This window comes from Cnephaeus nilssonii (assembly GCF_951640355.1).
Source record: "Cnephaeus nilssonii genome assembly, chromosome: 18".
Taxonomy (NCBI): domain Eukaryota; kingdom Metazoa; phylum Chordata; class Mammalia; order Chiroptera; family Vespertilionidae; genus Cnephaeus; species Cnephaeus nilssonii.
The window spans coordinates 45,972,687-46,000,639 of NC_137089.1; the positions used below are offsets into that span (position 1 = coordinate 45,972,687).

The window sequence follows — 27,953 nt, forward strand, 5'->3', positions numbered from 1 at the left end:
AGGACATAGGGTAAACTAGCTGGTAATTGGATGACATGTTGATATTCAGAAAGACCTTCACCTCCTGAATGAAAAGGAATGCCAGATTTCAGGAACATTGAAATCTCACAGTCTTATGTTTTGAATTTTAGATGGAAAGACTCAGTGGTACTAGTCTTTCCATCTAAAGAGGTGTGCTTAATAGCCATTTCTGTTGAATTTTTTTATTGACAAGGTTAACCCATGATTTCAGTGGTATACATGTAATAATGGTGTTATCATGGTCTTCATTGGTCAACCCCCTGGCAGTAATTCTTGTTTTTTATTCTGTAGTCCACCTTGAAGGCAAGTCAGCCAATGAAGTTGCGGGGTAGGAAATATTTAATAGCCACCTTCAGGTCTTTGAAGGACTGTGATCTGGAAGAGTTGGCTCTGTGTGGACCAGCAGGTGGCTCTTCTTTAGCTCTGGAGTTGAGGATCAAGGTTCAAGTCCTACTTCTGATAGTGAGGCATGACTTCATTGGAATCATTTAACCTCTCTGAGCTTCAGTTTTCTCAACTGTATAAAAGAGAGAGTAAAATCACTCTGTATGCAGGTTATAAGGTGTAAATAAGTTAATGTGTGTGTAAGAGCCATTCAACTTTATTGTTGTCATTGCCTGGAATTGTTCTAGGAAGGTGCTAGCTCAACTCTCTTTGGAAGGAATCTAATAATGAAGTATTCAGCAGTGGAACAAGCTTCTCCATCCCACCAAGAGTCACACAAAGGCAGATAGTCATACTAGGACTTTTTAGAAATTTTACATGGAGTAGAAATTTGTAAAACTCTTTGAGAGAAGGTACAGTGTTTGCCTTGTTACTGCTTTCTTTAGGTCTCCAAGCACACTGGGCTGTGCTTGGTAAATATTTGTTAAATGAGTGAATGGAAGACCCCCCTTTAGCCTTCACACTCTATTCTTTGTTTAACATCACTGCTTTCTTGTTCTTAATATGTTCGCATTGTGTTCCCAGATATATTTATTTGCCTTTTATATTTTATTTTAGAAATAGAGGCCCAATGCACAAAATTCGTGCAAGAGTAGGCCTTCCTTCCCCTGGCTGCCAGCACTGGCTTCCCTCTGGCACCTGGGACCTGGGCTTCCCTCCAGCACCCGGGACCCGGGCTTCCCTCACAGCCCTGGCTTCGTTTGGAAGGTCATCTGTAAGGACATTTGGTCTAATCAGCATATTATGCTTTTATTATTATAGGAGAACATTTTGACACCAAACTTTCTATTTAAGTGCACTTACTGAAGACTATGGCACATGATTTTCAATGTGAGGCATTCTGAGAATAGTTGGGCCATTTTATATTCCTTATTTTTGCTACTTCTATAAGTATTTTCATTTCTGTAGTCCTTTTACAAGAAGATGCCTTTTACATGGACTATCTCTATGAGGTTACATTCCCAGGACCCTCTTAGCAATGGTTGCCTGTAAGGAGGGAATTTTGGGATTGGAGACCCTCATTTGGATTTTTCAACCGTATGCTCAACCTATTTCTTAGCTGTATGCTTTATTTTTTTATTTTTTTAAATATATTTTATTGATTTTTACAGAGAGGAAGGGAGAGGGATAGAGAGTTAGAAACATCGATGAGAGAGAAACATCAAGCAGCTGCCTCCTGCACACCTCCTACTGGGGATGTGCCCGCAACCAAGGTACATGCCCTTGACCAGAATCGAACCTGGGACCTTTCAGTCCGCAGGCCGACGCTCTATCCACTGAGCCAAACTGGTTAGGGCTAGCTGTATGCTTTATTGATTTTAAAAAGTAGGTGAGATGACTCTATGATTTGATACTAGCTTAAGTGGAAAAGAAGATTTGTATTGGGGAATATTGCCAAGCACATGTAGTTAAACAGCAAAAGAGAGGCTCCATTTATCCTGTCTGCTGAATTTAAGACATCATGTTGGGTGCTTTACTTATGTTTTCATTTAATTTTCTTAATAACCACATGAGGTTTAAGCCTCACTTCTTTTGATTTTTGCTGCCACAAATTCATGCTGGCAGTTTGGTCATGAACCAGAAATCAAAGCCAGGTTCTGTTCCTTAAGCCTCCTCCTGAGCTTTCAAGCCTCATACTGTAGGTAGAACTTGGGCAAAGCCAAGTCCTAGAAGTTATGTTGGCTGGGAAATGCTCTTGTGAATTTTGCTTGCTGCCTTGAGTTCACTGTTACTTTATAGTGATTAGGAAGAAGTAGGCAAGAATGGTATAGAAAAAGAATTTCAGTCAAATAAAAGACAGGCTTGACTTCACTAGTAAAGAGTCAGGGACTTTATAGCAGGTAACCAAAGACATCTGTGGATATGTTTTGAAATTATAGATGCCCATAACCTAGGGTTCATAGTGCTTTTGATGACTGGCAGAGATTAAATTGTATCCAGAGATTGACTTCTATGATTTTATGACTTCAACTCTTCCTAGAATTTACTTCAAGCAACACTTTGAGTTATAACTTAACCATGGTAGTTTCGAGAATATTAACTGTGCTCTCAAAGGAAATATATGTCTGTATGATGAAAGATAGTCTCCATTACTCTGAGAACTGTTTAAGTCAGTGAGTCAGACTTTCTTTTTCACTTTCTCTTGCTCTCTCTTAAAATAAGTTAATGTTTAGGAGAATTCCTTTAGCTAGAGAAGCAGTTATTCATTATTCCATGACTTTTGCATTAAGTGTATTTAGTTTTCCTGGGTAGCAGTGTCTTCCATGCTTACTTTAAGTCACACATGAGGCCATTCCAAACTCCACCGTTTATTAATGTGAGACCTGGGGCAAATGATTTAGTCTCTTTGAGCATCAGTTTTCTTATCTCGAAATTATGTCTAATGATACCTAATCCACATTGTTGTAACAAAGGCTGGGATGAGCAGTGTGTTCAAAGTGCCTGGCACGGAGTCAGTGCTCAGTGAAGATTTAATCTTTGTCTCTCTCCTCACTTCATGCCCAGTGTTTTTCTTTGAGCACTTAAACTCTAAGTCACCCTCTGTGGAGAGGCGTGAGGGCATTTCTTCAGCCTCTACCCCAGTCTGGTGAACATCTGGTACACACTTACTCATCCTCCAAGACACGATGCGGATTTACCCTCCTGCTAAATCTTTCCTGCCGTCTGTGGGCAGTGTTAGCCACTCCTTCCGCTTCAAAACATTTTTATCCTCTGCCTGACATGTATTAAGTGCTCAATAAAGATTTACTAGGTACATGAGTTTCTGGGCATCAGTGTGTGTGTGTGTGTGTGTGTGTGTGTGTGTGTGTGTGTGTGTATACACGCGCGTGTATACAAAGCTCATTGAGCATCGCAGTCTTGTGAGTTCAGCTCAGTGCTTTGGGCTCAAGTTAGTAAAAATAACTGAAAGTTAAGGAGGTGATGTTCACTTGATACGTTTTGGTTCTAAGAGCAAAATGCTTTTAGCATTAAGATTAATTACATTTGCAAAGTACTTATCCACTCTGGAATAATTTTAATGACAGATAATATTTTGTTAGTGCTGATTGTGAGCCAGACCCTATGCTGATCATTTTACCTACATTTTCTCATTTAGTCCTCATACCAGTTTTGTGAGTTAGATACTGTTATTTTACCCATTATCTAGGAGAGGAAACTGAGATTCTGGTGAAGTGACTTGCTAAAGACTGCAGAGCTAACAATAGAGCCTAGATTTGAAAGTAATCTGACTCGAGAGCTGGCTTTTTAAGTTACCGTGTTATACAACTTTCCTCTCTGTATTATAAGCAGATTGTATAGGTGGGTAAAAATTATTAGAAAGGTCAATATTTCTTGAAGATTTCCCCCATATTCACTGTTTATAAAAGGATCACTTGCTTATTAGTTTGTGCCATACACTGTTAGACTCTCCACTATTATTTCTGGTGGGAAGCAGTTATAAAATGTGGATTTGGTTTTAATTTTACCACACTAATATCTGTGTGGAGGAATAATTATGACTAAAGTACAGTGTAGTGAGAAGTAACCAAGTTTCTATTAAATATTGCTCAAGCAGTGAGTAAGTCATTAAACTAGACTCCTGATGACTGTATACCGATTGCTTAATACCAGGCTGCCAGGAAAACACACACAGCTACTCTTGGAGGAAGGTGTGTGGAGATCCATGCTGCTAGAGAGAGTTGGGGCTCCCTTTTCAGAGGAGGAGTTTACTGTGGAGGGAGGGAATGGAGGTATGATTTATGCTGCCATTTATTTCAGTTTATCCAAAGAAAAGAAATGTCTTGCTCACAAAATATAGAAGAATCAATTTTTAATTTGAAGAGATTAGGAAATATTTATTCTGTGTTTCATAAAATAAAATATCCCTCCTATATACATGTCCCATCTGCTCTAGGAAATTTATAACACAGTGAGGTGATTCCCTGCCTCCTTGTCTTCCTTACTCCTTCCCAGAATAATATGCACTTTATGGCATTGAGTATTTCTCAGATCCTCCTGAATGTGTGATTCATGCTGAATTGGAGTCAGCAACCCCATGAGAACCCTAAATGGCTGCTTTGGGTTCATCTGGTATTTCACTAATAAAATGCAGAGTTGAATTTAATCAACTATATATAATTGGCATTGTTCCTATTCAGATATGCTTATACATGACTCTGTAGAATAAAAACAACAACAACACAAAACACTTGATTCTGCAATTTTTATTTGTTTGGGACAAAATTTCAGGAAACATATTGGCCATGGGCAAAACTGTGCAGTTGAATCTGGGACAAAAAGTTTGAAAAGGCACATAGGTGAAATTTGTCTTCAGGGTGTGCCTCTCTAACACACACACACACACACACACACACACACACACACACACACACACACATGGCCCAGCTGTAAGGTAAAGAAGTTTTATGGTTTTGTGAAGAATGAAGCATTTGGTTTTATTCTGGATGAGAGGGAGCTTGCTTGGCTCTGGGACCTATTTCAGCTGTGCTTCCCAACCTCATGCTGGGCCTCGGGTTTGTTTCTCTGTAGTGCATGCCTTGGGCTGCAGCTGTAGGACAGCTATGGCTAGGAGCAGCCTTATTTGGAATAGTTGATCATGAAGCTACAGCTCTGAGCTGCATCACTTACCTTCTGTTCTTGCTGAGCTTGTCACTGGTCTAGAACTCAAGCTTGATTATTCTGGTGACCATGCCCACCTGAACTTGGGGAAGCCAAGATGATGAATGTTCTGCTCACCCACTTTTAACCTGTGACCTAGAGAAGGCCATTATATTGATCAAATAAGATGTGAATAGATCAGCAGCCTTGGAGCTCATCCTGGATCAACTCACATGTTCATGCTTTGCTACATAAGAATTCATGTGCTACAGCCTTTCTACCTACATCTTCTAGTCGAGGGCCTGGAATTTTTCTCACCTGACTCTACATCTGTAAAAATAACTAATTTGTCCCTCCCTTCCCTTCCTTTCACAGACCTATCTCTTCTCCCTCATTTTGCCTCAGTCTTCCATATCCAAGACAACCAGCACTGGTTGTTACCACTTTGCTTTCACACTTGTTCCTGCCTCAGCCATCATCTTACTCTCAGAGTTCTCATGAATTTTGTTTTCAGTTGAATTTGATTGCAGCACTAAATCACCCATTTCTGCTTAATGTCTCCTGATCATGTAATTTGAATGCCTAATCAACACTTCAAAAAGAGAGAGTTAGTAATAGTTATAATATTGCTGTTAGTGCATTTTGACATTGAGTAACAGATGACGTGTCTAATGAATAGCGTGGCTGTTCAGATTGCATAATTATAGGTTTGTTTGTTTGACTTTAGGAAAATTATGTGCAGGCCAACTTCATCCATTCAGATACTTTTTATATTACATAAATGTCAGAGTACTTCGGTCTAAAAAGAAGCCTTCCTTTAGTGATTATCCTTATTTCTCTAGGGTTTGCCACTGAACAGGAAAAAAAGAAAAACAAACCATCTTTTAAGAGTGGGTTTAATGCTGTGGCCCTTCCAGGTCTAAATAACACTTTTAAAGATCTTTGGGTACTTTTAGCAGTTCATAGTGTTTGGGGTGGTACTGACCAGGATCACTGGGTACAACCACGCAGATCTGTGTGTGTGTGTGTGTGGGGGGGGGGGGGCAGCCCTGGTATTAGTATTAACAGAAATAGTTATCCTATCTAATAATCCTATCTAATAATAGACAAATATGCAAATTGACCATACCTCCGACACACCCACAAGCCACGCCCACCATCCAATCAGAGCGAGTATGCAAATTAACCCAAACCAAGATGGCTACAGCCACAGAGAGCAAGGTTCCCCAGGTAACAGAGGAAGCCAAGCTTTCCGCCTGCCCTTGCCAGGCCTAAGCCTCCACTCAAGCTACAAAGTTTCAATTATAGAAGGTAAACAAATTCAAACAAATGGCGGCAGAATGGAGCTTGAGAGAGCAGGCCAGGGTTGCCGCCGGCAACAGGGGAAGCAAAGTTTTCCGCACACCGTGGCTGGGCCCAGCTGCTTAAGGCAACAAAGTTTCAATTATGACCCCAATACAAATGGCTGCCGGCCTCGGCCTCGGAGGGAGCCCCAGGCTTGGCTCCGCTCCAGGCTACAAAGTTTCAATTGTAGAAGGAAAATAAATTCCAGATACCAGGGCCTCCGCTTGGGTTGACAGGGGGCGTGGCCGGCCTGCAAACCACCACAGGCCCCTCACTCAGGCCACCCCACACCCCAAGGGAACCCCCACCTGATCCGGGACGCCCTTCAGGGCAAACCAGCTGGCCCCCACCCCTGTACCAGGCCTCTATCCTATCTAATAAAAGAGTACTATGCAGATTGATCATCACTGCAACACACAATATAGCTGCCCCCATGTGGTCAAAGATCCTGCCCCCATGTGGACATAAGATGGCCACCACAAGATGGCCAGCAGGAGAAGGCAGTTGGGAGGCACCCGGCCTGCAAGGGAGGGCAGTTGGGAGGCACCCTGCCTGCAAGGGAGGGCAGTTGAGAGGGACCAAGCCTGCAAGGGAGGGCAGTTGGAGGTGATCAACCCTGCAGGAGAGGGCAGTTAGGGGTGACCAGGCCAGCAGAGGAGGGAAGTTGGGGGCAAACAGGCTGGCAGCGCAGTGGTTAGGGGGTGATCAGGCTGGCAAGCAGAAGTGGTTAGGGGCAATCAGGAAGGCAGGCAGGCAAGCAGTTGGGAGCCAGCAGTCCTGGATTGTGAGAGGGATGTCCGACTGCCCGTTTAGGCCCGATTCCACCGGGATCGGGCCTAAACGGGCAGTCGGACATCCCTCAAGGGGTCCCATATTGGAGAGGGTACAGGCTGGGCTGAGGGACAACCCCCCTCCGTGCACGAATTTCATGCACTGGGCCTCTAGTAAGCTTATAATGTAAACTAAGGTTTATCTGTGCCCTCTGGACGTGATTTATTGGGGCAGGGGCAGGTGGACATACTTCAGCTAGTTATCGTACTAACTTCTTAACAGTGCCTTCATTAGTGTACTGGATGTTACCGGATGTGTTAAGCAGGCCTCACAGTCACAGCTCCCCCCAAGCCTTGCCCATGTATTTAGTGGCTTGTAAATGCATGTTCAAGTTTATCACTTAGGTTCAGATGGTTAGCACAAGCAAGGGTTGACTGGACTAAATGCATACTCATAGAATGGCACATTCAAGAACTAGGAAAATCCCTAGCTCTCCAGACACTGCTTGCCTGAGGAAGGCAGACAAATAGAAATGGTTTTGACATTGGGCTCCCCTCAGTGTTTCCAGCACTCTCCCCATCCTCTTGAACATTTCCCTCCCGCTGCTCCTCATTTGCTGCCCAGTAATCAGTCCATGGCTGCCACCTCCGTCTCTGTTGCTGCCATGCTCTTGGCCTCGTACTGATTTGGCTTCCCAGCAGCTAGAGGTGGCTTAGTTATTCTCCTAGCACTCAATGGGTGACTTGTTTGCTTGTATAGCACCTCTAGTTAGCCTTGCTGATGTGGAAGGTCACTGTCTTCATCAGTGTTGAAACTTAGTACAGTAGAATATACAGTATATGCACCCCTGTGATCATTGCAGCATTATTGACAATAACCAAGATTTGGAAGCAGCCCAAGTGTCATCAGTAGGTGAGTGGATAAAATAGCTGTGTATATTTATAGAATGAAATACTACTCAGCCATAAAGAAAAGAAGGAAATATTACCTTTTGCAACAGCATGGATGGACCTGGAGAGTATGATGCTAAGTGGAATAAGCCAGTCAGAGAAAGACAAGTACCATATGATTTCTCTTACATGTGAAATCTATTGAACAAAATAAACTAACAAGCAAAATATTAACAGACTCATGTATTAGAAAATAGAATGACAGCTGTCAGAGGGGAGGAGGGTTGCGGGGCTGGGTGAAAAAGGTGAAGGGAATAAGTAAAAAACAACAACTCATAGACACAGACAATGTATGGTGATTACCAGAGGGAAAGAGGGATGGGGTGAGGGAGAAGAGGGTAAAGGGGGAATAAATGACGTGGGGTGGTGAACACAAAATACAATATACAGATGATGCATTATAGAATTATACACATGAAATCTATATAATTTTATTAACCAATGTCATGCAAATAAATTCAATTAAAAAAACAAACAGTACAGTTGACTCTTGACCAATGTGGATGTTAGGGTTGTTGACCTCCCACAGTTTAAAATCCATGTATTACTGGCCCTAGTTGGTTTTACTCAGTGGATAGAGCATTGGCCTGCAGACCAAGGGGTCCCGGGTTCAATTCTGGTCAAGGCATGTACCTTGGTTGCAGGCTCCTCCCCACCCTGGGTCCTGATCAGGGATCGTGCAGGAGGCAACCAATCAATGTGTTTCTCTCACATTGATGTTTCTCTCTGTCTTTCCCTTTCTCTTCCACTCTCCCTAAAAATCAATGGGGAAAAAACAGACCCATGTATTACTTTTGATTCCTCAAAATTTAACTACTATTAGTCTACCATTGATCAGAAGCCTTACTAATAACATAAACAGTCGATTAACACTTATTTTATACTAGAGGCCCGGTGCACGAAATTCTTTGTTGGAGCCCCAAAACACTAAGGCATCATTCTTGCCCATAAGTGGATTATAATCTGTTTGGAGAAATGTGATGAATGCATATAAAAAGACAAGATTATTTTTGGTTATAAGTGCCATCCTGGTGGGATCGGGCCTAAACGGGCAGTCAGACATCCCTCTCACAATCCAGGACTGCTGGCTCCCAACTGCTCACCTGCCTGCCTTCCTGATTGCCCCTAACCGCTTCTGCCTGCCAGCCTGATGACACCCTAACCACTCTCTTGCCAGCCTGATTGATGCCTAACTGCTCCCCTGCCAGCCTGTTTGCCCCTAACTGCCCTCCCCTGCAGGCCTGGTCACCCCTAACTGCCCTCCCCTGCAGGCCTGGTCCCCCTCAACTGCTCTCCCCTGCAGGCCTGGGTCCCTCCCAACTGCCCTTCCCTACAGGCCTGTTTGCCCCCAACTTCCCTCCTCTGCTGGCCTGGTCACCCCTAACTGCCCTCCCCTGCAGCTTGGTTGCCTCCAACTGCCCTCCCTTGCAGGCCTGGTCCCTCCCAACTGCCCTCCCCTGCTGGCCATCTTGTGGTGGCCATCTTGTGTCCACATGGGGACAGCCATCTTTGACCACATGGGGCAGCCATCTTGTGTGTTGGAGTGATGGTCAATCTGCATATTATTCTTTTATTAGATAGGATAGAGGCCTGGTGCACGGGTGGGGGCCAGCTGGTTTTCCCTGAAGGGTGTCCCGGATCAGGGTGGGGGTTCCCTTGGGGCAATGGGCAGCCTGGGCGAGGGGCCTGTGGTGGTTTGCAGGCTGGCCACGCCCCCCTGGCGACCCAAGCGGAGGCCCTGGTATCTGGGATTTATTTATCTTCTACAATTGAAACTTTGTAGCCTGGAGCAGAGCCAAGGCGGCAGCCATTTCTGTTGGGACTTATGTATCTTCTATAATTGAAACTTTGTAGTCTTAAGTGGAGGCCTGGGCCGGCCAGGGTGTTCAGGAAAGCTTGGCTTCCTCCATCGCCCGGGGCATCCCTGTCCTCCTGCTCTTCCAGCTCCATGGCTGCCGCCATTTCTGTTTGTATTTATGTATCTTCTATCATTGAAACTTTGTAGCCTTGAGTGGAGGCCTAGGCCGACAAGGGCAGGCGGAAAGCTTGGCTTCCTCCATTGCCAGGGAAACCCAAGCCTCCCTCCCGCTCTTCCAGCTCCGTGGCTGCCGCCATTTTTGTTTGGATTTATGTATCTTCTATCATTGAAACTTTGTAGCCTTGAGTAGAGTCCTAGGCTGGCAAGGGCAGGCGGAAAGCTTGGCTTCCTCCATTGCCAGGGAAACCCAAGCCTCCCTCCTGCTCTCTGTGGCTGTAGCCATCTTGGTTGGGTTTATTTGCATATGTTCTCCTGATTGGCTGGTGGGCGGGGCCTGTGGGCAGGGCTTGTGTGGTGGAGTGATGCTTCATTTGCATATTACTCTTTTATTAGATAGGATGTTATATGTATTACACACTGTAAGGTAATAAAGTAAGCTAGAGAAAATGTCACTGAGAAAACCATAAGGAAGAGAAAATACATTTGCAGTAATCATTTAAAAAATCTGCGTGCAAGTGGGCATGTACATTTCAAACCCATGTAGTTCAAAGGTCAACTGTAATCTTCTCAAAAGGGGAAACTATTATTTTATCAGTTTCCTCTCCTTAAGGAATTTGGAAAAGCTTTTCCAGGACCAGGTCTAATAACATTTGAGTGGCAGTACCTAGTGTCCTACTTGGAAGGGATCACTGCACTGGGGAGCTAAAATGAAGCTCAGGGCCCTGACTTCCCCCCGCTGAGGGTTTGTTCGGTAGATATTCTTGGAGGAGTTCGGTGCTTGTCTGTGTTTAAGTACCTTTCTTGTTGGTGGCCGGTGTACAGACTTTGCAGAAAGGAAGCCTGAGTTGGAGGCGGCCTCTGCCTGGGGCAAGTCACTTCACCGGCTCAGTGCTTCAGTTTCTCATATATAAAGTGCAGATAAAACTCTCCGTCTCTTCATGTTGCTATGAGGCTTAAGGTAAATATGGTGCGCTCATAAGTCTTGGCACATAATAAAGTGTTTACTAATTGTTAGCTACAGCTACTGTTATTATATACTTTTTTCATCATTGTCATTACTTTCCATGCTTTATCATCTGCACCAATTTTCTTTAATGCCAGGCTGCAGAGTGTGGTACAGAAGTACTTTCCTCTCTAGAACTGTCGTTCTGTGAATTTTAAATCATTTGTGTGGTTCTCTTCCTTCTTGCTCTCTCCCCTTCCCCCCACTTTATTGGTGCCAGCCTCTTTCCTTACAGAAAAATCACAATGAAAATATAATAGGCAAATGACTCTATATCATGTTTTCTTCATATTTTAATGCAATTGAATATTTGAGGCAGGACAATTTATAGTTGGCAGAGGTTTAATTTCCAAATTTATTAAATTAAATATCCATATAATAATATTGAAGAAAGGGGTGCTATAATTCTTTGTTGGAGCCCCAGAACACTAAGGCATCATTCTTGCCCATAAGTGGATTATAATCTGCTTGGAGAAATGTAATGAATGCATATAAAAAGACAAGATTATTTATGTTATAAGTGCCACAATATCAAGTATAGTTGTGGTAAATTAAGCGATATCCTTCCAGGCTGACGTAGTTTAAAAGCAAGTAGGGCTTGTGCTCAGTCCTTGAAGGATGAGCAGTGTAGAATTTGGTTGGTGTGGATTTTTAGGAAAGGCTTTCCCTGTAAATTTTTAGGGAGGGTTTTGTTTATTTGTTTTTTGTTTTGGTGTCAGGCGTGGGAAAAGTGGGAGATTTTGATAGTGGGATTATATACTGTGGAATAAAGGAGCAGGAACCTCTGGCTGGTCAGCCCCTCCACACTCTCCTACTCCCAACCACTTTTTTAGTCAACAACCAGCTCCCTTTTTATTTGTTCATCCCTATTTTCCCTTCTGAATTCTTGAATTCTTTGGGATTTATTTGGCCTTTTTGCTTTTTTTATGCAACAATATGCTCTTCCTTTTCTACAGTTCTTTAGTAGAAAAAGACACAGATTCTCTGTCTTCCCTAGCCTAGTGTTTCTGAAACATGAACCCAAATAACATTTAAAAAAAGAGGTTATAGTCTGGCCAGCGTGGCTCAGTGGTTGAGTGTTGACCTATGAACCAGGAGATCACGGTTCTATTCCCAGTCAGGGCACGTGGCCTGGGTTGCGGGCTTGATCCCCAGTGTGGGGCGTAAGGGAGTCAGCCAATCAATGATTCTCTCTCATCATTGGTGTCTCTCTCTCTCTCTCTCTCTCTCTCTCTGTCTCCCTCCCTCCCTCCCTCCCTCCCTCTCTCCCTCCCTCCCTCCCTCCCTCCTCCTTCCCTCCCTCCCTCCTCCTTCCCTCCCTCCCTCCCTCCCTCCCTCCCTCCCTCCCTCCCTCTCTCTCAGAAATCAATAAAAATATATATTAAGAAAAGGAGATTATGATTGCAATAATAAGAGAAATAAGGATTAACAGAAGAATAAAAAGAATCACAAAAATAATTTTAAATATTTAAATAGTGGAGGTAGGTTTGCAGCTTGATATGGACATTCTCATGGCCTGTTTCCCAGATACCATTATGGAATCTCTACTAGTTCTTGTCTGCAGTCTCTGGTCTCTGCAGTAGACCAAGACACTGGGTTTAGCCTGAAGTTATCTGACGGCATCACTTCCAGGTGTGGTGTGGTTCTCAGTTATTTTTAGGACTCGCTTCCTGACCTCTTCTGGTGTTTTCCCTTTGTTGCCTCAGGCTGCACCATTCATCAGGTAGGTTCTTCAGCTTGTCCCAACATTCTTGGGCCCTGGAGCTTTAGCTGAGGCTGCCTGTAGCCCCAGTTGGCCTACCTTAGGCTTCATGCTATGAAAGACCCAGCCATTGCTCACTTTCTCCTTTACAGGGAGGGTCTCCTTGGCCTTGTATTTGAAATTGATATCTGATTCAACTCTTGCTATTATCCATGGGACCTTGATAATAAGAACCATCATCCTGTTTATTTTACTCTGCAAAACTTTTCATAGCATTTTCATGTCAAAGGCACATTACTAAGTGCTTTCAAAAGGTTGTCAACATTTTACCGAAGTCTAGATATTACAAACCAAGAGGTATTCTCCCAGAAGCAGGTTTACTCTGGATATGTTTTATGGGATGTGTTTATAATTAACTATTGTGAAATTAAAGACTAATGGTAAAGACTAGGAAAATCATTCTTAAAAGCCAAATGTAAGTGGATTTTATTATTTCATGACTTTGGGACGATATGTCCTATTGTTCTTCAGCGTAGACAAGAAATACCAACATTTGAATGAAGGGCCTTTGAGTGACTGCATTTCCAAATGTTTATTATCCTGTGTTCTTTCTCTTTTCCTTTGTGTTTAGAGCTTAAGAAAACTGTTTTAAAACACTTTTCCAATCTACTGGTCACTGTTTAGTCTCGTGTTCCCTGAGGTTATTTTAAACATAGTAAGCGTAGTTGCTTCATATTCTGACTGATAGATAATCCCAACATCTGAAACATTTGTGGATCTGTTTCTGCTGATTCTTACTCTTGGGGGCTTGTTTTCTTGTGTGTTTTAGGGTAAGGTTCCCTCATTCCCCTGTAACCTGTTCATTATCCTTAATGATCATTTATTGGGGTTATTTGAGTCCCAGGATGAGTGACTTCTCTAGAGGGGAGTATGTGTGGGTATCCTCACTCTGGGACCACCCCAAGATCAGAAGTTCTTAGGTACTCAGGTGAGGGAGACCCAGGCTGCAAGATAGGAGGGCTGGCTGTGGCCACGGTGTTTCAGAGCAGGTGTTTTTTTCTCCCCCTCCCTCTGTTCTGCTCAGTGGACAGAGTGGGATTGCTTGCGGCTCATCTTTACTCTGAGGAAGGGAACCCAGCTGACTACATGACTTTGTTTGGTGCTCCGCTTTTCTTTTTCATTTCCCCCCAGATTTTGTCCTGATTGTTTCTTACTATCTCGTGGCTCTTTTGTTTTTAAGAAGATTTCTTTTTTCCAATCGTTTTAGTTGTCTTCAAAAGGAGGATTGGCCTGCATAACCCAAGCTACTGTTACTAGACGTGGAAATCTTCCTTATTTGGTCTTTAACAGTCCTGTGAAGTCAATGTGTAGGTAGATGACTGGGGTGCTTTAGGGGATAAGGGAGCTGAGGCTGGGAAAAGAGTAGTGATTGGTTTAAGATCATACAAGTAAGTGGCAGAGCCTGGAACTCCTGAGTCTGAGTCCACCTTTCTGCCTTTGAGCCTTTTTCAACTGGGTATGTTCTTAGAATTTTGAATGAAGCACCAATTTGTTGAGGAAGTTTTAAAAAACATGTAATACCTTTACAAAATCATTTAGAGCATTGATTGATATACGTTACATTAGTGCAACTTCACTCAGATATGGCATTTTAAATGGAAAATAATAATTGCATTTTCTTTCTTTCAGCTGAAGTGAGTAGTGAATACAGTATGGATAAGGCAATGGTTGAATTTGCTATGATGGATCGGGAACTAAATCAGTATGTAAAGGCTGTTCAGTCGACGATAAATCATGTAAGTTTATACCATTCACCTCGTTATATTTGGTTACAACTCTGACCTAGAAATAAAAACACAGAATCAAAATTCTTCTCTAACCTTTAATATTTCCTTATTAGTTTTTTCTGTAGCAGTCATTAGTTTCTTCCTGTAGCAGCCATTCATGTCTTCTTAATCAGGAAGTTCATAGAGTAGGAATCTTAAATATTTTCCCAGTTAGGCCACCCACATTTAACTAGAACATTACATCTATTTTAGATTTTCCTGCGTCTTTTGGTGTCAGACTTTTTAGTCTAAGCCTCCTTAGACCTAAAAATTCCCTAAAACTTGTTTTTATTTTTCTGTTTGCTTAAGCATACAATTTAGACCTGGTTTAGTTACTCATTCTCCAGCTTTAACTAATATGCAGCTATTGCAAAATTCATAGAATCAGATAATACGGAAGAGTTTCAGAACAGGTTTAAAAATAAAGAAGCTTGGCATTTTGGTTTTTCCAGAAGCCAAACTTATCTTTGTTGACTCCAGCTGTCACAGGAACAACAGATAGGCAGTTAAGGTGGGAACATAGCAACCTCCTTTTCAGCAGTACCGGGTTGAGTAAGAAGTGAGCAATCCGATTGCAATAATGTTTCTGAGAAGTCTTTTGTCTTCTGAGCAGTGGAAACTCCCCTTTGAACTTATTTCATATACCTGTGTAATAGGATGTCTTGTACTTCTGGTTTCTTTATTTGCCTTTTCTAACATATCTATGGGAAAATTCCAAAAATCAAATATTTTACAAGATTGGCTACTAGTCTGGGGAAGATAACATATTAAATATGGCTTAATACCTAAACCGTGCTTAAATGAGCATTACATAGTTATATGAAGTTATAAAAAATAAAAAAATAATAATTTTCTGGTTTAAATTTCCCCCCCTTTCTGGTTGTTAGTATTTGACTAGTATTTATTAAGTGTATTATTTGTGATTAAATTAAGAGTATCTGCTTATATCTAATAATAAACTCCTTCAGCTTATAAAATTCGGATGTCTCTAAGCAGGGTGACTGTTAGTCCTGGTATTGAGACTATTTCTTGCATAGAAAAATACGAAAATGACCTCCTGTTGGGGCCTTTGAAACTGGGGGGTGAAGCACTCAGACTAAAGGCTTTTGATTCTAGAACCAGCCCATCTCTACTCTAAAGAGACTCTGATTTCATTGGTTTGGAGCAGGATTGGGGTTCAGTATTTGTAAAAGCTCATTTTAATATACATCTCCAGGGTTGAAAACCACCGACCTCAAAGAACAAGGCTGACTTTCTAGAATAAAGTGTGTTTGCTACCAGAGATCAGAATTAGCCATATTGTATAAGTCAATCCTGCTTCGACCCTTATCTTCTGTGGAAGTTATTTGATAGGCTTGTCTGTTTTTCACTTGGAAGTTGTGCAAATGTAACAGCACAGTGTACATCAGAGATAAAAAAAAAAACAGAGTTGGGAAGTTAAAGAATTTAACGTGGATATTTTTATTCCTATTGAACTCAAGGATTCACAGATACTTAAGGTATTTTTACATACAGAATTGAACGCTTCCCCCCTCAGAAAACGGAGCCACTCATAAAAAACAAAAGTTAAAGACAAAGAAGCCCCCACCCTCACCTTGCCCTCATTCATTCAGTAGTTAACAGAATTTCTTTCATCCCATTGCCCTCACCCTACTAAACAGAAAAGATTATGCTTTGGGTTTCATCCCACGTTTTGGTGCTAACCTCAGAATGTGGAGCAACTGGATTTAGTGATTCTTGTGCTGTTAGGAAGGTCCCTGGTCTTTCATAAGAAGAGGAAACATATTTTTGTTATTTTCTGATGCAAAGTTGTGCTCTCTATGTAAGCTTGACAGAAGACCAAGAATAGTAGACCATAATTTTAGAAGGTTTCTAGACTTGAAACCATATGGGGACATGACTTGTATTTTGAGGGAAATGTTTTACCCCTCTTAATATACTATGTTCTTTATATACTTGAAATTATGGACATTGCTATCTTGTTGCTTGTTTTGGTGAGGGATAAAAAATGAACACTAGCTTGGGAGGGGCCAGAATGGTATAGCTCTTTAGAAATAGCAATGATCTCAGGATCAGAAACCCTTCCAACCCTAATTAGTTCTTCCATTTTCTAAGTTATGATCCTGGGTCAACAAAGGAAACCTTTTGGAACTTTATGTTCTTCATCTGTAAAGTCCTTGGCTTGCCTATTTCACAAGATGATGATGTGAGTCAGATTAGAGTACTGTGTGTGTATCAAACCCTTTGACATTCATAAAATTGGATGAAGATATATTATGTTACTGCTGCAAACCCAGATTTCCAAATGTATTACTTAGAAAGATGGAACAAAATCTTTCTTAAAAACAAGTACTTTGCTCACTTCGTTTCAAGGCTTTGAAATGAAACTTACATTGGCTTTGACCTGTCCTAGTCTAGAATTCAGTAATCATAGGATTAGATATAAGCTAGTTAAGTTACAGTATGAGGTGTTCATGATCCCTAAAACAGAAACTGTTTTAAGTCAGATTACTCAGAAAGAATACAGATAATAGGAACCTGTATGAGTCCCTGCTTAATTTCTGCCCTGTGCAGACTTTGAAGAGCTGCAGCACTCCCATTACTATGTCATTTGCCCAGATTCTAATCCATCCTATGGTCTTTCTACGTATGAATGTTCATATAGTCATGGTACATTAAAAAAATGTAACAATCAAAGAGCTTTAGAGCTTATTATTTAAATACATGTCTCTTTCCCACTCTCACCTTCACAGAATTCTGAAGGCTATCTACCTCTGAAGAGGTTTTAGAAGTTTACTTTGGAACTTTAGAGGTGTAGGTCAGTTTTACCCACAATCCCTGGGAACCCCCTTTCAACAGAAGCTCTCAGATTGCCTCTCTTTGTCCTTAGAGAAAATAGAGCTGCTGTATATTCTCCAATGCCTGAAGATTTTATTTGGAGTCAGTATTCATTTCAGTGCTCTGAAAATAAAAAAAAAATTTGAAAAATAGGACTTTGCAGAGGGAGTATTATGCAGTGAGCGCTAAAGAAAGTCCCAGATAGTCTGTGTCATTTCTAAAAACTCAGAATAAATGGGTTACATACCTGTCACAATTCTTTAAAGCGTTCATTTCGAACCACAGAGTGCGGTATGGCTTCTTGGGCCACGCTCCGTCATGAGACCACCAGATGATGGAAGGGTTTGAAAGCTGTAAAATGGCTCACAGATAAACGGGTGCAGTTACTGCCTTTCTCACTGTCACTGCCGGGGAAAAGCTTTTCTCAGCTTCATGTTGAGAACAGTGACGTGCTGAACACCAGACTGGATGGTCTGATGTTCCTTTACTTCATTTCTAAACTTTTATTATCTGGGTATGTGTAATGGACACCATTGATTGGCGTTTTGTTCTCAAATGTTCACTGAATAAATATTTACTTAACACCTCTGTGTGCCAGGTCATTCTACGTCCAGGACATAGGAGGTCACTCAGCAAAACCCACACAACCTTCATGATGTCAGAAGTCTAGATAGGGAGACAAATGTTTAACACAGAGCAGTACAGACATTATTAATGACTGTGTGGCGTGTGCTACAAAGGGAAGACACGGTGTTCAAGGAAAATTAATAACTCAGGAGGACCCAGCCAGAGTGGTTCAGTTGGTTGAGTGTTGTCCTGTGCACCGAAAGGTTGCTGGTTCGATTCCCGGTCAGGGTACATACCTTGATCGCAGTTTCCATCGCTGGTTGGGGCACATATGGGAGGCAACTGATCCATAGTTCTCTCTCTCTCTCTCTCTCTCTCTCTCTCTCTCTCTCTCTCTTTAAAAAAAAAAAAAGAAAAAAGAAAAAAAATGAATAAAAACATATCCTCAGGTGAGGATTAAAAAAAAAAAAAAAAGGATGGGTGCCATGAAGCTAAATGATGAATGTCCTAACAGGTTCAGATTAGTTTCATGTATCATTAGCAGTCAATGATAAAATACACATCCTCTTTGCTTCCTCATGAGTGGTCTAGTCCTAGAATTTAGCAAAGTAACAAAAGCTTGAGATTCACATTATACTTTGGCGTTTATTTTTTTAACATGATACTTAATTGTGTAATGTTACTTTAACAAACTTTAAATCTCAAAAGAATGGTCAGGTTTTACCTATATATAATTCTTTTAGCATATGCTGTTTCCACGTGTTTATGTATTGGAAAATCCAGAGCATTTGTATTGTCTTCACTTTCCTCTCCTAATCTCTTTAGTGCTACGTGTATCTTATAGGTTATGTAAAATTTGAAAACATTGAAATTGGGTTATTGTGGCACTTTTTTTTTTTTTAAGTTAGTGTTTAATAACAATTCCCACCAAAAGCCTGGGGAGGGAGAGTATTTTTCTTCTTAACCTAATAGGAACAATTAGGGGCTGTCTGCTTGTGTTGTTTCTTACAAATCTGTTCATGGATGTGCCCCGGGTGCTGTGCTTTTTACTTGATAAGCTAATTCGAACATTTAATCTGGTTGAGAGTTAGAAGAGTGGAAATATACCTCGTGTAAGCTGTTGAAACCAGCACAATCTTAGATATAATAAAAGAATGAGGTGGGTCAAAGGTATAGCTTACCTCAGCCTTATGCAACTCGTTTAGAATGTTTTTGACATGTCACTTCCCTGTGCCTCCTCACCCTTCTACCCTCCATCAACGGGTAAGCTTCACCTTTTGTAAATCTTACTTTAAAGTTACCTTATCATTCACTACTTGAACATCAACTCTTACGGAGTATCTTGCAAGTTGGAAGTTACCATTTTAGTTAAACCAGATTTGGGAAGTATTTTTTCACTTAGAAAGCTAATAATTTACAGTATCTGAAGAATGTTTCAGGCCAGATGGTGTAGTTTACTGGTTATGATTGTCTACTGACTAAATTTGAAGTGCACCCACATTGTAGATCATTAACAAAGGATAATGGAGAGGAAGGGGGTTATAAAATTTGGGGGTAGGAGATTCCCGAGCATCAGAGAAATTACTGTTGTCAGCAGAATAGCAAGAAGGTGAGAGATGACAGTGGAATTAGTGAAAACCTCTTGGAGCCAGGTTGGAAGCTCCTGGAGAATACCCTCTTCTCCACTCCCTGTCACACACACCTGACACTGCACAGTGGTATTGTCACTTAACACCTTTCTTGTCAAAAATTTCCAAGTGATTTATATCTGAGCCTTTTCCTCTATAGGAATATTGCCCACAAGTGGGAATTAACCAGGAAAGAAAAAGGTGACTTTAGGTATTCACTCTTCAACCACTTGGCCCCAGGATGTGTCTGCTTTGGTGATTACTGGAAATTAACTTCTATGCCAGTGCTTTAGAACTCCCTCTGTAACTACTGCCAAATTAAGGTTGTGTTTGGTAGCATTTTGTCTAATAAGCAGAGAGAGTTAGGTTTGGATATAGGATGTCACTAATTGAGTTGCCTCTAAGGAAAGAATCCAGATAGACATCTCTCAGGTCACCAAGCAATGTAGCTGCTAATAGCGAACGTTCTGGTCTGTGCTACATTGAGGCTGATGTTCATGGGTAGTTTATAGAAATCCATCTTCGTGTTTTGTAGGTATTAAGTGTTGGATTATTCAGAATTATAAAACCTTCACACTCTGCCGGGCCTTAATGTGCCTCTAGTACAGCATTTTCAAAACTTGGCTCCATAATACTAATTAATTAGGCCGTGAATAAGTATGTGAGGAAAAAAGGATTTTGTGGTCAAATAAGTTTGGGGAATGCTTGATTGAAGAATCTCCTTAAAGACTCTCTCTCTCTCTCTCTCTCTCTCTCTCTCTCTCTCTCTCTCTCTCTCTCTCTCTCACTCTTAAAAAAAAAATCTCAAAAGAATGGTCAGGTTTTCTGACCATGAAGACTTCCATGCAGGTTTATGCCTTGTGATTCTCCAAAGGCAGGAAGGCGCTTCAGTAATCTCCTGATCTTGTTCACCTGGAAAACCACTCTCTTTGGGGAAGGACTGATACTCTACAGAACTCACCTGGGGGCTTGTCCTATCTGACAGGAGGCTAGGAGATGGGCCCAGCAGGTTGGGTGGCGTTTTCGTGGCATCAGGGAAGTGGGGAGTGCATCAAGCACCCTATCTGAAACGTCCTCGGAGGCGTTTCTGTAGAAGCTCTGGGGAGAGCCAGGCCTCTGAAACATGCAGTCATGCCCAGCCGGCGTGGTTCAGTGGTTGAGTGTCAACCTATGAACCAGGAGGTCATGGTTCGATTCCGGGGCAGGGCACATGCTCAGGTTTTGGGCTTGATCCCCGGTGTGGGGCGTGCAGGAGGCAGCCGGTCAATGATTCTCTCTCATCAATGATGTTTTTATCTCTCCCTTCCACTCTGAAATCAAGAAACATATATTTGAAAACAAACAGCCCCCCCCCCCCAAAAAAAAAACCACAAAAAACCCCAAAACATGCAGTTGTCACTTGCCTATCAGAGTCTCTGTTTGAAGCAAACAGGACCCATGTGTGGAGTGTTCATTCAGGAGAGCGGAGAGGAGGAGACAGTTTCGAGGGAAGGAAGAGAGGGGCTTCCAGAAGAGGCAGGGGAGACACAGCAGCAGTGTGGGCAGGAAAAGTGTACAGACCACTCCAGGTATGCACTGGGTGCCAGTGTTACTAAGCACCTTGGCCTCTGTGGCACCAGGCAGTCTGGCAGCCAGTTACCCAGATTATTTAGGAGATGTTAGTGTGCTTTAATACAGCAAACTCCTGCTTTTTTCTGACATTGAGCATAGTCCAGGAATAGCATCGAACCCTTATTTTGGACAGTTACTTTAGTCTCCTTGCATACCACACTTTTCACCATGATTGAGATTTAGGCTTTCCCCCACCCTCCAGCAGTAGAAGGGAGGTGAGGAAATAGATTACTAGGTGTACGGGTTAATAATGGCGGATTTTGTAATCAAAGAAAACAGGATAATTTCAAGAGAAACATCAGAAGCGCTTTATTCAAAGTAATGTCCATCACTAGCTACACATTTCCCCCATCTATCAGGTAATTTGTGGATACCGTCCCAATAGAACTTTTCTTGTTTTGAGGCAAACCATTCAGAGACCCAATTTTTCACTTCTTCGTACGTTTTGAAGTGCTGCTCAGAAAGTGCGTGTGCCATCGATCGGAACAAGTGGTAATCTGAAGGAGCAAGGTCTGGTGAATACGGTGGGTGGGTTAATACTTCCCAGGCAAGATCTTTTAACCTGTCTTTAACTGGTTTTGAAGTGTGTGATGGTGCGTCCTCATGAAGCAAAATTACTTTGCCGTGTCTTCTAGCACATTCTGGTCATTTCATGATCAAAGCATGGTTCAAATTGATTATTTGTTGTCACTAGTGATCAGTATTAACGGTTTTACCTGGTTTTAGATGCTCATAATACACCACACCTTCCCGATCCCACCAAACGCAGAGCATTGTCTTCTTTCTGAAGTGATTTAGTCTTGCAGTCGATATTGATGGTTGACCTGGATCAACCCATGATTTTGTGCATTTGGGATTCTCAAAATAAATCCACTTTTCATTGCCAGCTACAATTCAATGCAAAAAAAGACTTTCGTGCCATTGAAGCAACATTTTACTGATGACTTTTTGGTTTTCTATTTGTCTTTCGTTTAGTTGATGTGGCACCCATTTTCCTTCCTTTAAAATCTTTCCCATTGCTTGTAAATGATCGGAAATTGTTTGCTAAGCAGAAAGATTAAATGTTTAATCTTTCTGCAAGTTGTTTTTGAGTTTGACATGCATCTTCATCCAATAATGCTTGTAATTGTTGGTCTTCAAACTTTTTTGGTTGACCTGGATGTTCTTTGTCTTTCACATCGAAATCATCATTTTTAACACGTTTAAACCAGCGTTCACAAGTATCTTGAGATGGAGCATGTTCACCATAAGCTTCCTGAAGTATATAATAACTTTTTCTTCAAAATAAAGTAATGAATGAAAACTTTCCGCAAAAGCTCTTTTTTTGGCATGAAATTCAACATTTTAAAGTGTAAAAATATCTATGATATTAACACCTTCAGCAAATTTGACATATAAAGTTTTGAAGCTTGTTGTCAATACAACAAAATAGCATACATATCAAATCATATATATATATCAACATATGTAACTCCATCTATTGAAAAAAATCCTCATTATTAACTGATACACCTAGTACATGGGGAAAGGAATCACTAAATGTTAAGGTTCACGGTACAATGGATGCAATTTCAAAGTGTGGAGGTGAAAGCATTGCTGGTTTATTAATCTCATAATTAAGTTGTTCAATTAGTGCCAATAGTATGCTTAGTCTAATGAAGATACAAAAGCCTCTTGGCATGTGTACACAAAATAGCCACAAAATAATATTAACAGAGAAATAGATTGACAGAGAGATTGAAAAGGTGCTGAAGAAATTCAGAATAAGGAAAAGGAGACTTTGTTTAAATTCTGCCTTTTCTACAGGGTAACTCTGAGCCTCAGATTCTTCTTAAAGTGGGGATCATAGTAAAAGTCACAGTGTTCTGGTAACAATGAAAAGTGATAGCATGAAAGCCCCTAAGTTATGTCGTACTGATTTGTAAAGTTGCCAGAGAATTCTGTAAAGGAGAAGTCATTTCCTAGGATCAAATTGAAATAGTATCTGAAAGGGAATTTTGAGTTAAAATTTGGAGAATAGAGTAGGCAGCAGGACATAATTGGGAAAGGCCAGAGACTGTTCGTAATGGGGCAGGGGGTGTTGGTGGGAACTTAGTACTAACTTACGGGCAAAACCCAGGGACCAGGCCAGTGCAGAGGCCACTGAGCAGTATAGCATTTGGTCGACCGGATCGGTTAAGTCTACTTAAGTCTGTAGCATTGAGAAGGAGATTATGCCTTTAACATAGGCTAGTTAAAGGTGATAAGGGGGGCGGGAGGGGTCATACTAGAGAAAATAATCAAGACAACTAAATAAAAACTTCGGTAATTAAGAAATAACTTTTGATGCTTTCTTAGCTAAAGTAAACAAAAATAACTTAAAAGATGTGAGCAGAATAGTTCAATAAATAGCATAATTAGACACTCAGGTGCCCAGACTGAAATATTTCTTGAGATATGTCCATCTGTAAGTAATTTTTGTTTACATTCTTAGCACCCATTTGAACAATATTGGGAGAGAAAAATGTGCTGGATTGATTCCTCTGATGTATCAAATGCGAGTTGTCAGCTGTGTTTTAAATGTGTAGTCTCTGCCTGTTGCTGACAAGTGACAGAATGGAAAGGGTGTGAAGGGGAGGCTATCAGTGGGCATTATCTTCCAGTCCCTGTGTGAGTGCAGTTGTGCTGGCAGCACAAGCTCTTTCATTCAGAAGTGGAGCCGGGCCTAGGGAGCCGCCATTGGGAGAATGGAGCCATTACTTCCTCCTCTGCTTCTCTCAAAGCATCGAGCTGCTGGGAATAGTGACACTTCATCTTTCCTTGTTCTGTGTCTCAGCCAACCTGATATTCTAACCACAGGAGTTTTTAAAATTTCATTTCCCTACCCCCAAGGAAAATATATGTCACATACCAGCATTCTTTAAAATAGTGAAAATCCCTATGTCCATTTTTCATGGGCTGGAGTAATACAATCTGCTACTGTGAACAGATTTTAATTTAATTATGTCTTCTGTCCTTTATTTCATCTTCAACTAATCATTTTATTATCCTCCAACAGTGATATTTCAAAAGACCAAATCAGTGTTACTTAAAAATGGAAACAATAACCAGAAATAGTTTAAGATGATTACATCACATGATTGATTTCCAGACATCCTGACTCGCTTGCCTTTTACCTTCCCAAGGTCTCACATACTTCATCGTCTGCCTTCCAGTTGCCTCAGCTACTTGTGGTTCCTGGAATGTTACTGGTACCAAGAAAGCCCTCTCTACCCATCAGGTTACTCTCTGTCATCCTGAGGTTTATTTCTGCCCCCAACATGAAACAGAAGCCAAAAATGCCACATGAAATACTAAATAGGAACTCTAAATGGACTAAATCCTGGGTGTGCTCAGAGCATTCCTCTTGTTAAAATCAGACATTAAATTTGATGCATAAGGTTACTCCGTGTCTTTAAAAGTCTCAATACAAACATTGTGTGCTTAATTTTTTTACAAGAAATTCTTAAAACATGACTTAAAGCACCTATAAATAATATAGATGCAATTAGAATATGTCCTACCACCTTTTCTATAATAGTAACGGAATTGGTGCTCTAGATTATGGAATTAAAGTGCTTTGCCTTTGTAACATAGAATGTGTATGATCCCATTACAGTGGTAAATTGCTGTCAACGTCCAATTTAATTACTGCGTTTTCTTCTATACCTGCCTACTGAATGGCTGTGTGACCTGAAGCAACTTTGCAAAATGAACTTAGTTATATCTGCCCCTATCTCTCTCGGAGTGATTTCTTGATTTAAAAAATGAGATAACATATGTGAAAGCACTCGAGAGGTAAAAGTGCTATATAAAGGCAAGGTTTGGGTGTTCTGTCCTGTTAACTTTTAAGTTCTTTTCCTTACCACAAAAAACTCTTCGGCACCACCTAAACTCAGAAAAAAATGACAGTAGGTGACCTGTGTCTTGTTTCCTCACATTTGTTCTCCCATCCCACAGCTTAAACTAGCAGGAAGAATGTCTACATTTTACATTCAGTTTTTGTCTTTAATTTAGTCATCTTTTGGGTAAATGTTTATTTCTGGCTTCCCCAGAGTTTTGCATGAATCTCCTGTAACCGTTCAACAAGTGACTAATATAGATTGGGCTTGCTTCGTCCCTGAGTCACTTTATTATGAAACACTTAAAAGTTGAACATCTATATATAACAATGAGGAAATAATTTAAAACAATTTCTACTTTCTGAGTGAAGGTTTTAGTGACTAACTCATCAGGTGGCAATGAAGAAGGAAATTAATGAAAATTCACAAAGCCAGACAAAATTAGTTTAAAAATAATTTTAAATCACCAATCTTTGATTGATAAGAGTGTTGGGCTGGGAAATAAAGATCTGGCTTCTGATCCTTGTCCTGCCAGGCTTTGACCTTGACAAGTCACTTACTAACTTTTGTACTTCAGCTTCCTCATTTCTGAAATGAGTAATAATAGTATTTGTTCTACATACTTCACTGGGCAATATAGATAGAATGAGATTATAAATAGGAATGTGGACCCCCCCCCCCCCCAAAAAAAAAGTGAAAGATGGTTCTATAGTTATTATATCCTGACAGTCCTCAGCTGACATCTCTTAAATATATTTTATTGATTTTTTACAGAGAGGAAGGGAGAGGGAGAGAGAGTTAGAAACATCGATGAGAGAGAAACATCGATCAGCTGCCTCCTGCACGCCCCCTACTGGGGATGTGCCCGCAACCAAGGTACATGCCCTTGACCGGAATCGAACCCGGGACCCTTCAGTCCGCAGGCTGATGCTCTATCCACTGGGCCACACCGGTGAGGGCCTCAGCTGACATCTCTTATCTGAAAGGCCACAGGACCAAAGAGTGAAAGTGACTTCCGGAATCTGCTGGAGGGCGTCTCTGAGCTCCTGGACCTGGAAAAACAAAAGATAGGCTCCCAGCGTTTGGATTTCTGAATGGAGCTCTGGAATACAGACTCCCGTAGAAATAACGCTCAGTGGCTAGGTTTCCAGGCTAAATTAAAAATAAATTTTAAACATGATTTAATCATAAATAGTTCATTGTGATCCAATTTCTATAAAACTGGGACAAAGCCCATGTGTAGTATAGGTATCAGTTTGGTGTTTCGAATGTTCTAGCGGACTTAGCCCCAAACTGGGAAATAGTGAATTCATGTCTGCTGGCTGTCCCAGTGATCTGATGTTTGTCTGGGGTCATTGATCGTGTGTGAAACCAGACTTGGAAATGTAGGCAGTTTCTGCTCCAGTCCCCTGGCCCTTTAAGTAAGAGTCTGGAACCAACTTCCTTTGTGCCAGGTAAGGGCGCGGGGAGCCGGCTTGGATCCCTGGCCTCTTTAAAGACCACAGTAACCTGGTTAGGTAAGTAGATTCGTGGACTCTGAGCCTTGGGACATGCTTAGTCTCAGGAGGCTTTTTGACATGTAATTTGAGGCTCTTTTCATGACACCTCTGGGCCTCAGGGTAGCCTTACTTCGTTGGCTTTCTGTTGGGAGTAAGAATACTTTTATCTAGTTTCAGTTATAAAGTGTGCTTTTGATGTTCTACATAGCTTACTGTAATTTTCCCGAAGATGAAGGTTTGGGACATTTAGCCTAAGGGACTCCTCATACTGGTATGACATATACTAGTAAGAAGGAGGGATTCTGTCAGTATTACAGAACTACTCGAGAAGGCGAGTATTGTTAAGTGGAACTGTTATATTAGAAAGAGGGAAACTTTAGAGGGGCCAGTATCATCAACCCTTTGAGAACTTTCTGTTGTGTATTTTTAAAGTGGCAGTGGTGTGAATATGAAGGAGTTTTTTCCCCAGTTTTAATGCGATGCTTTGTGTTTATGTTTGTTGAAATATTTAGCCCTTTCCATCATAATAGTAAGCCCAGCTAACTAACATGTCTCTGGGGCTTGCTCTTTGCCAGGCAGGATTCTCAGTTGAGGCACTTTCGTCTCCCTGTCAGGTTAGCCTGCAGATTTGTTCATGCGCAGTTTTCTGCAGCAGTGAGGGAGAAGTCTGCATGAAGCAGGGAGTGACAGGGCCGGTGTGTGGCATTTTAGGGAGCGGGTAAAGAATGTCTACTGGAGTCGTAGACTACTGCAGTGGGAATCGGGACACCAAGCCTAACGGGGTGACATTGGGTTAGTGACTCGTCTTCCTAAAATCTTCAGTTTCTGTAGAAAGAGAATGATATGCATGGGGCTCTGGCAAGGATAAATGAGATGATGTAGGCAAGTACTTCATGACCTCACAGGAAGTGAGGCTTCATGTAATAGGCACTGAGAAATAGGAATTGCCTCTTTTGGTCTCCATGCACCAGGTGGTTTTGAAGTTAAATTGAGAACAGAATGTGAAAGCTGGTTTATAAAATGTTTAAAGTATCATCCCAAGTTAAGATTTTTCTATTGCTGCCTTCTTTAGCACTTCCAAGTAAAAGTATGGGGGAGTTAAGGGAAATGAGTTATGCTAGGAGGTCGGGAGTGTACAGGGTGGCCACCAAGTGTGGCAATGTCAGGGAATGCACAATAGCTGGCTTAGTGATATAATGTTACAGTGCCTTATGAAATGGTATTACCTGCGCTGCCAGACGCGGTGGCCACCTCGGGGTTCTCACCTATTCGGTGTTTGGTTCAAGGAAGTTATTTAATCTCTCTGGGCAGC

At 41.5% G+C, this 27,953-nt stretch overlaps 1 protein-coding gene across 4 annotated transcripts in view; it reads left to right on the forward strand.

The window, feature by feature from the left end:
• Window positions 1-27,953, forward strand: part of NSMCE2 (NSE2 (MMS21) homolog, SMC5-SMC6 complex SUMO ligase) — a 268,435-nt gene that overhangs the window by 35,707 nt on the left and 204,775 nt on the right. For all 4 annotated transcript variants that reach the window (XR_013814914.1, XM_079795880.1, XM_079795879.1 and 1 more), the window contains exon 3: window positions 14,502-14,608. Coding sequence is in view for 3 of the 4 variants with exons in the window: in XM_079795880.1 (XP_079652006.1) it covers window positions 14,502-14,608 (107 nt within the window). In the remaining variant the exon portion in view is untranslated. The remainder of the gene's footprint in view (window positions 1-14,501; window positions 14,609-27,953) is intronic.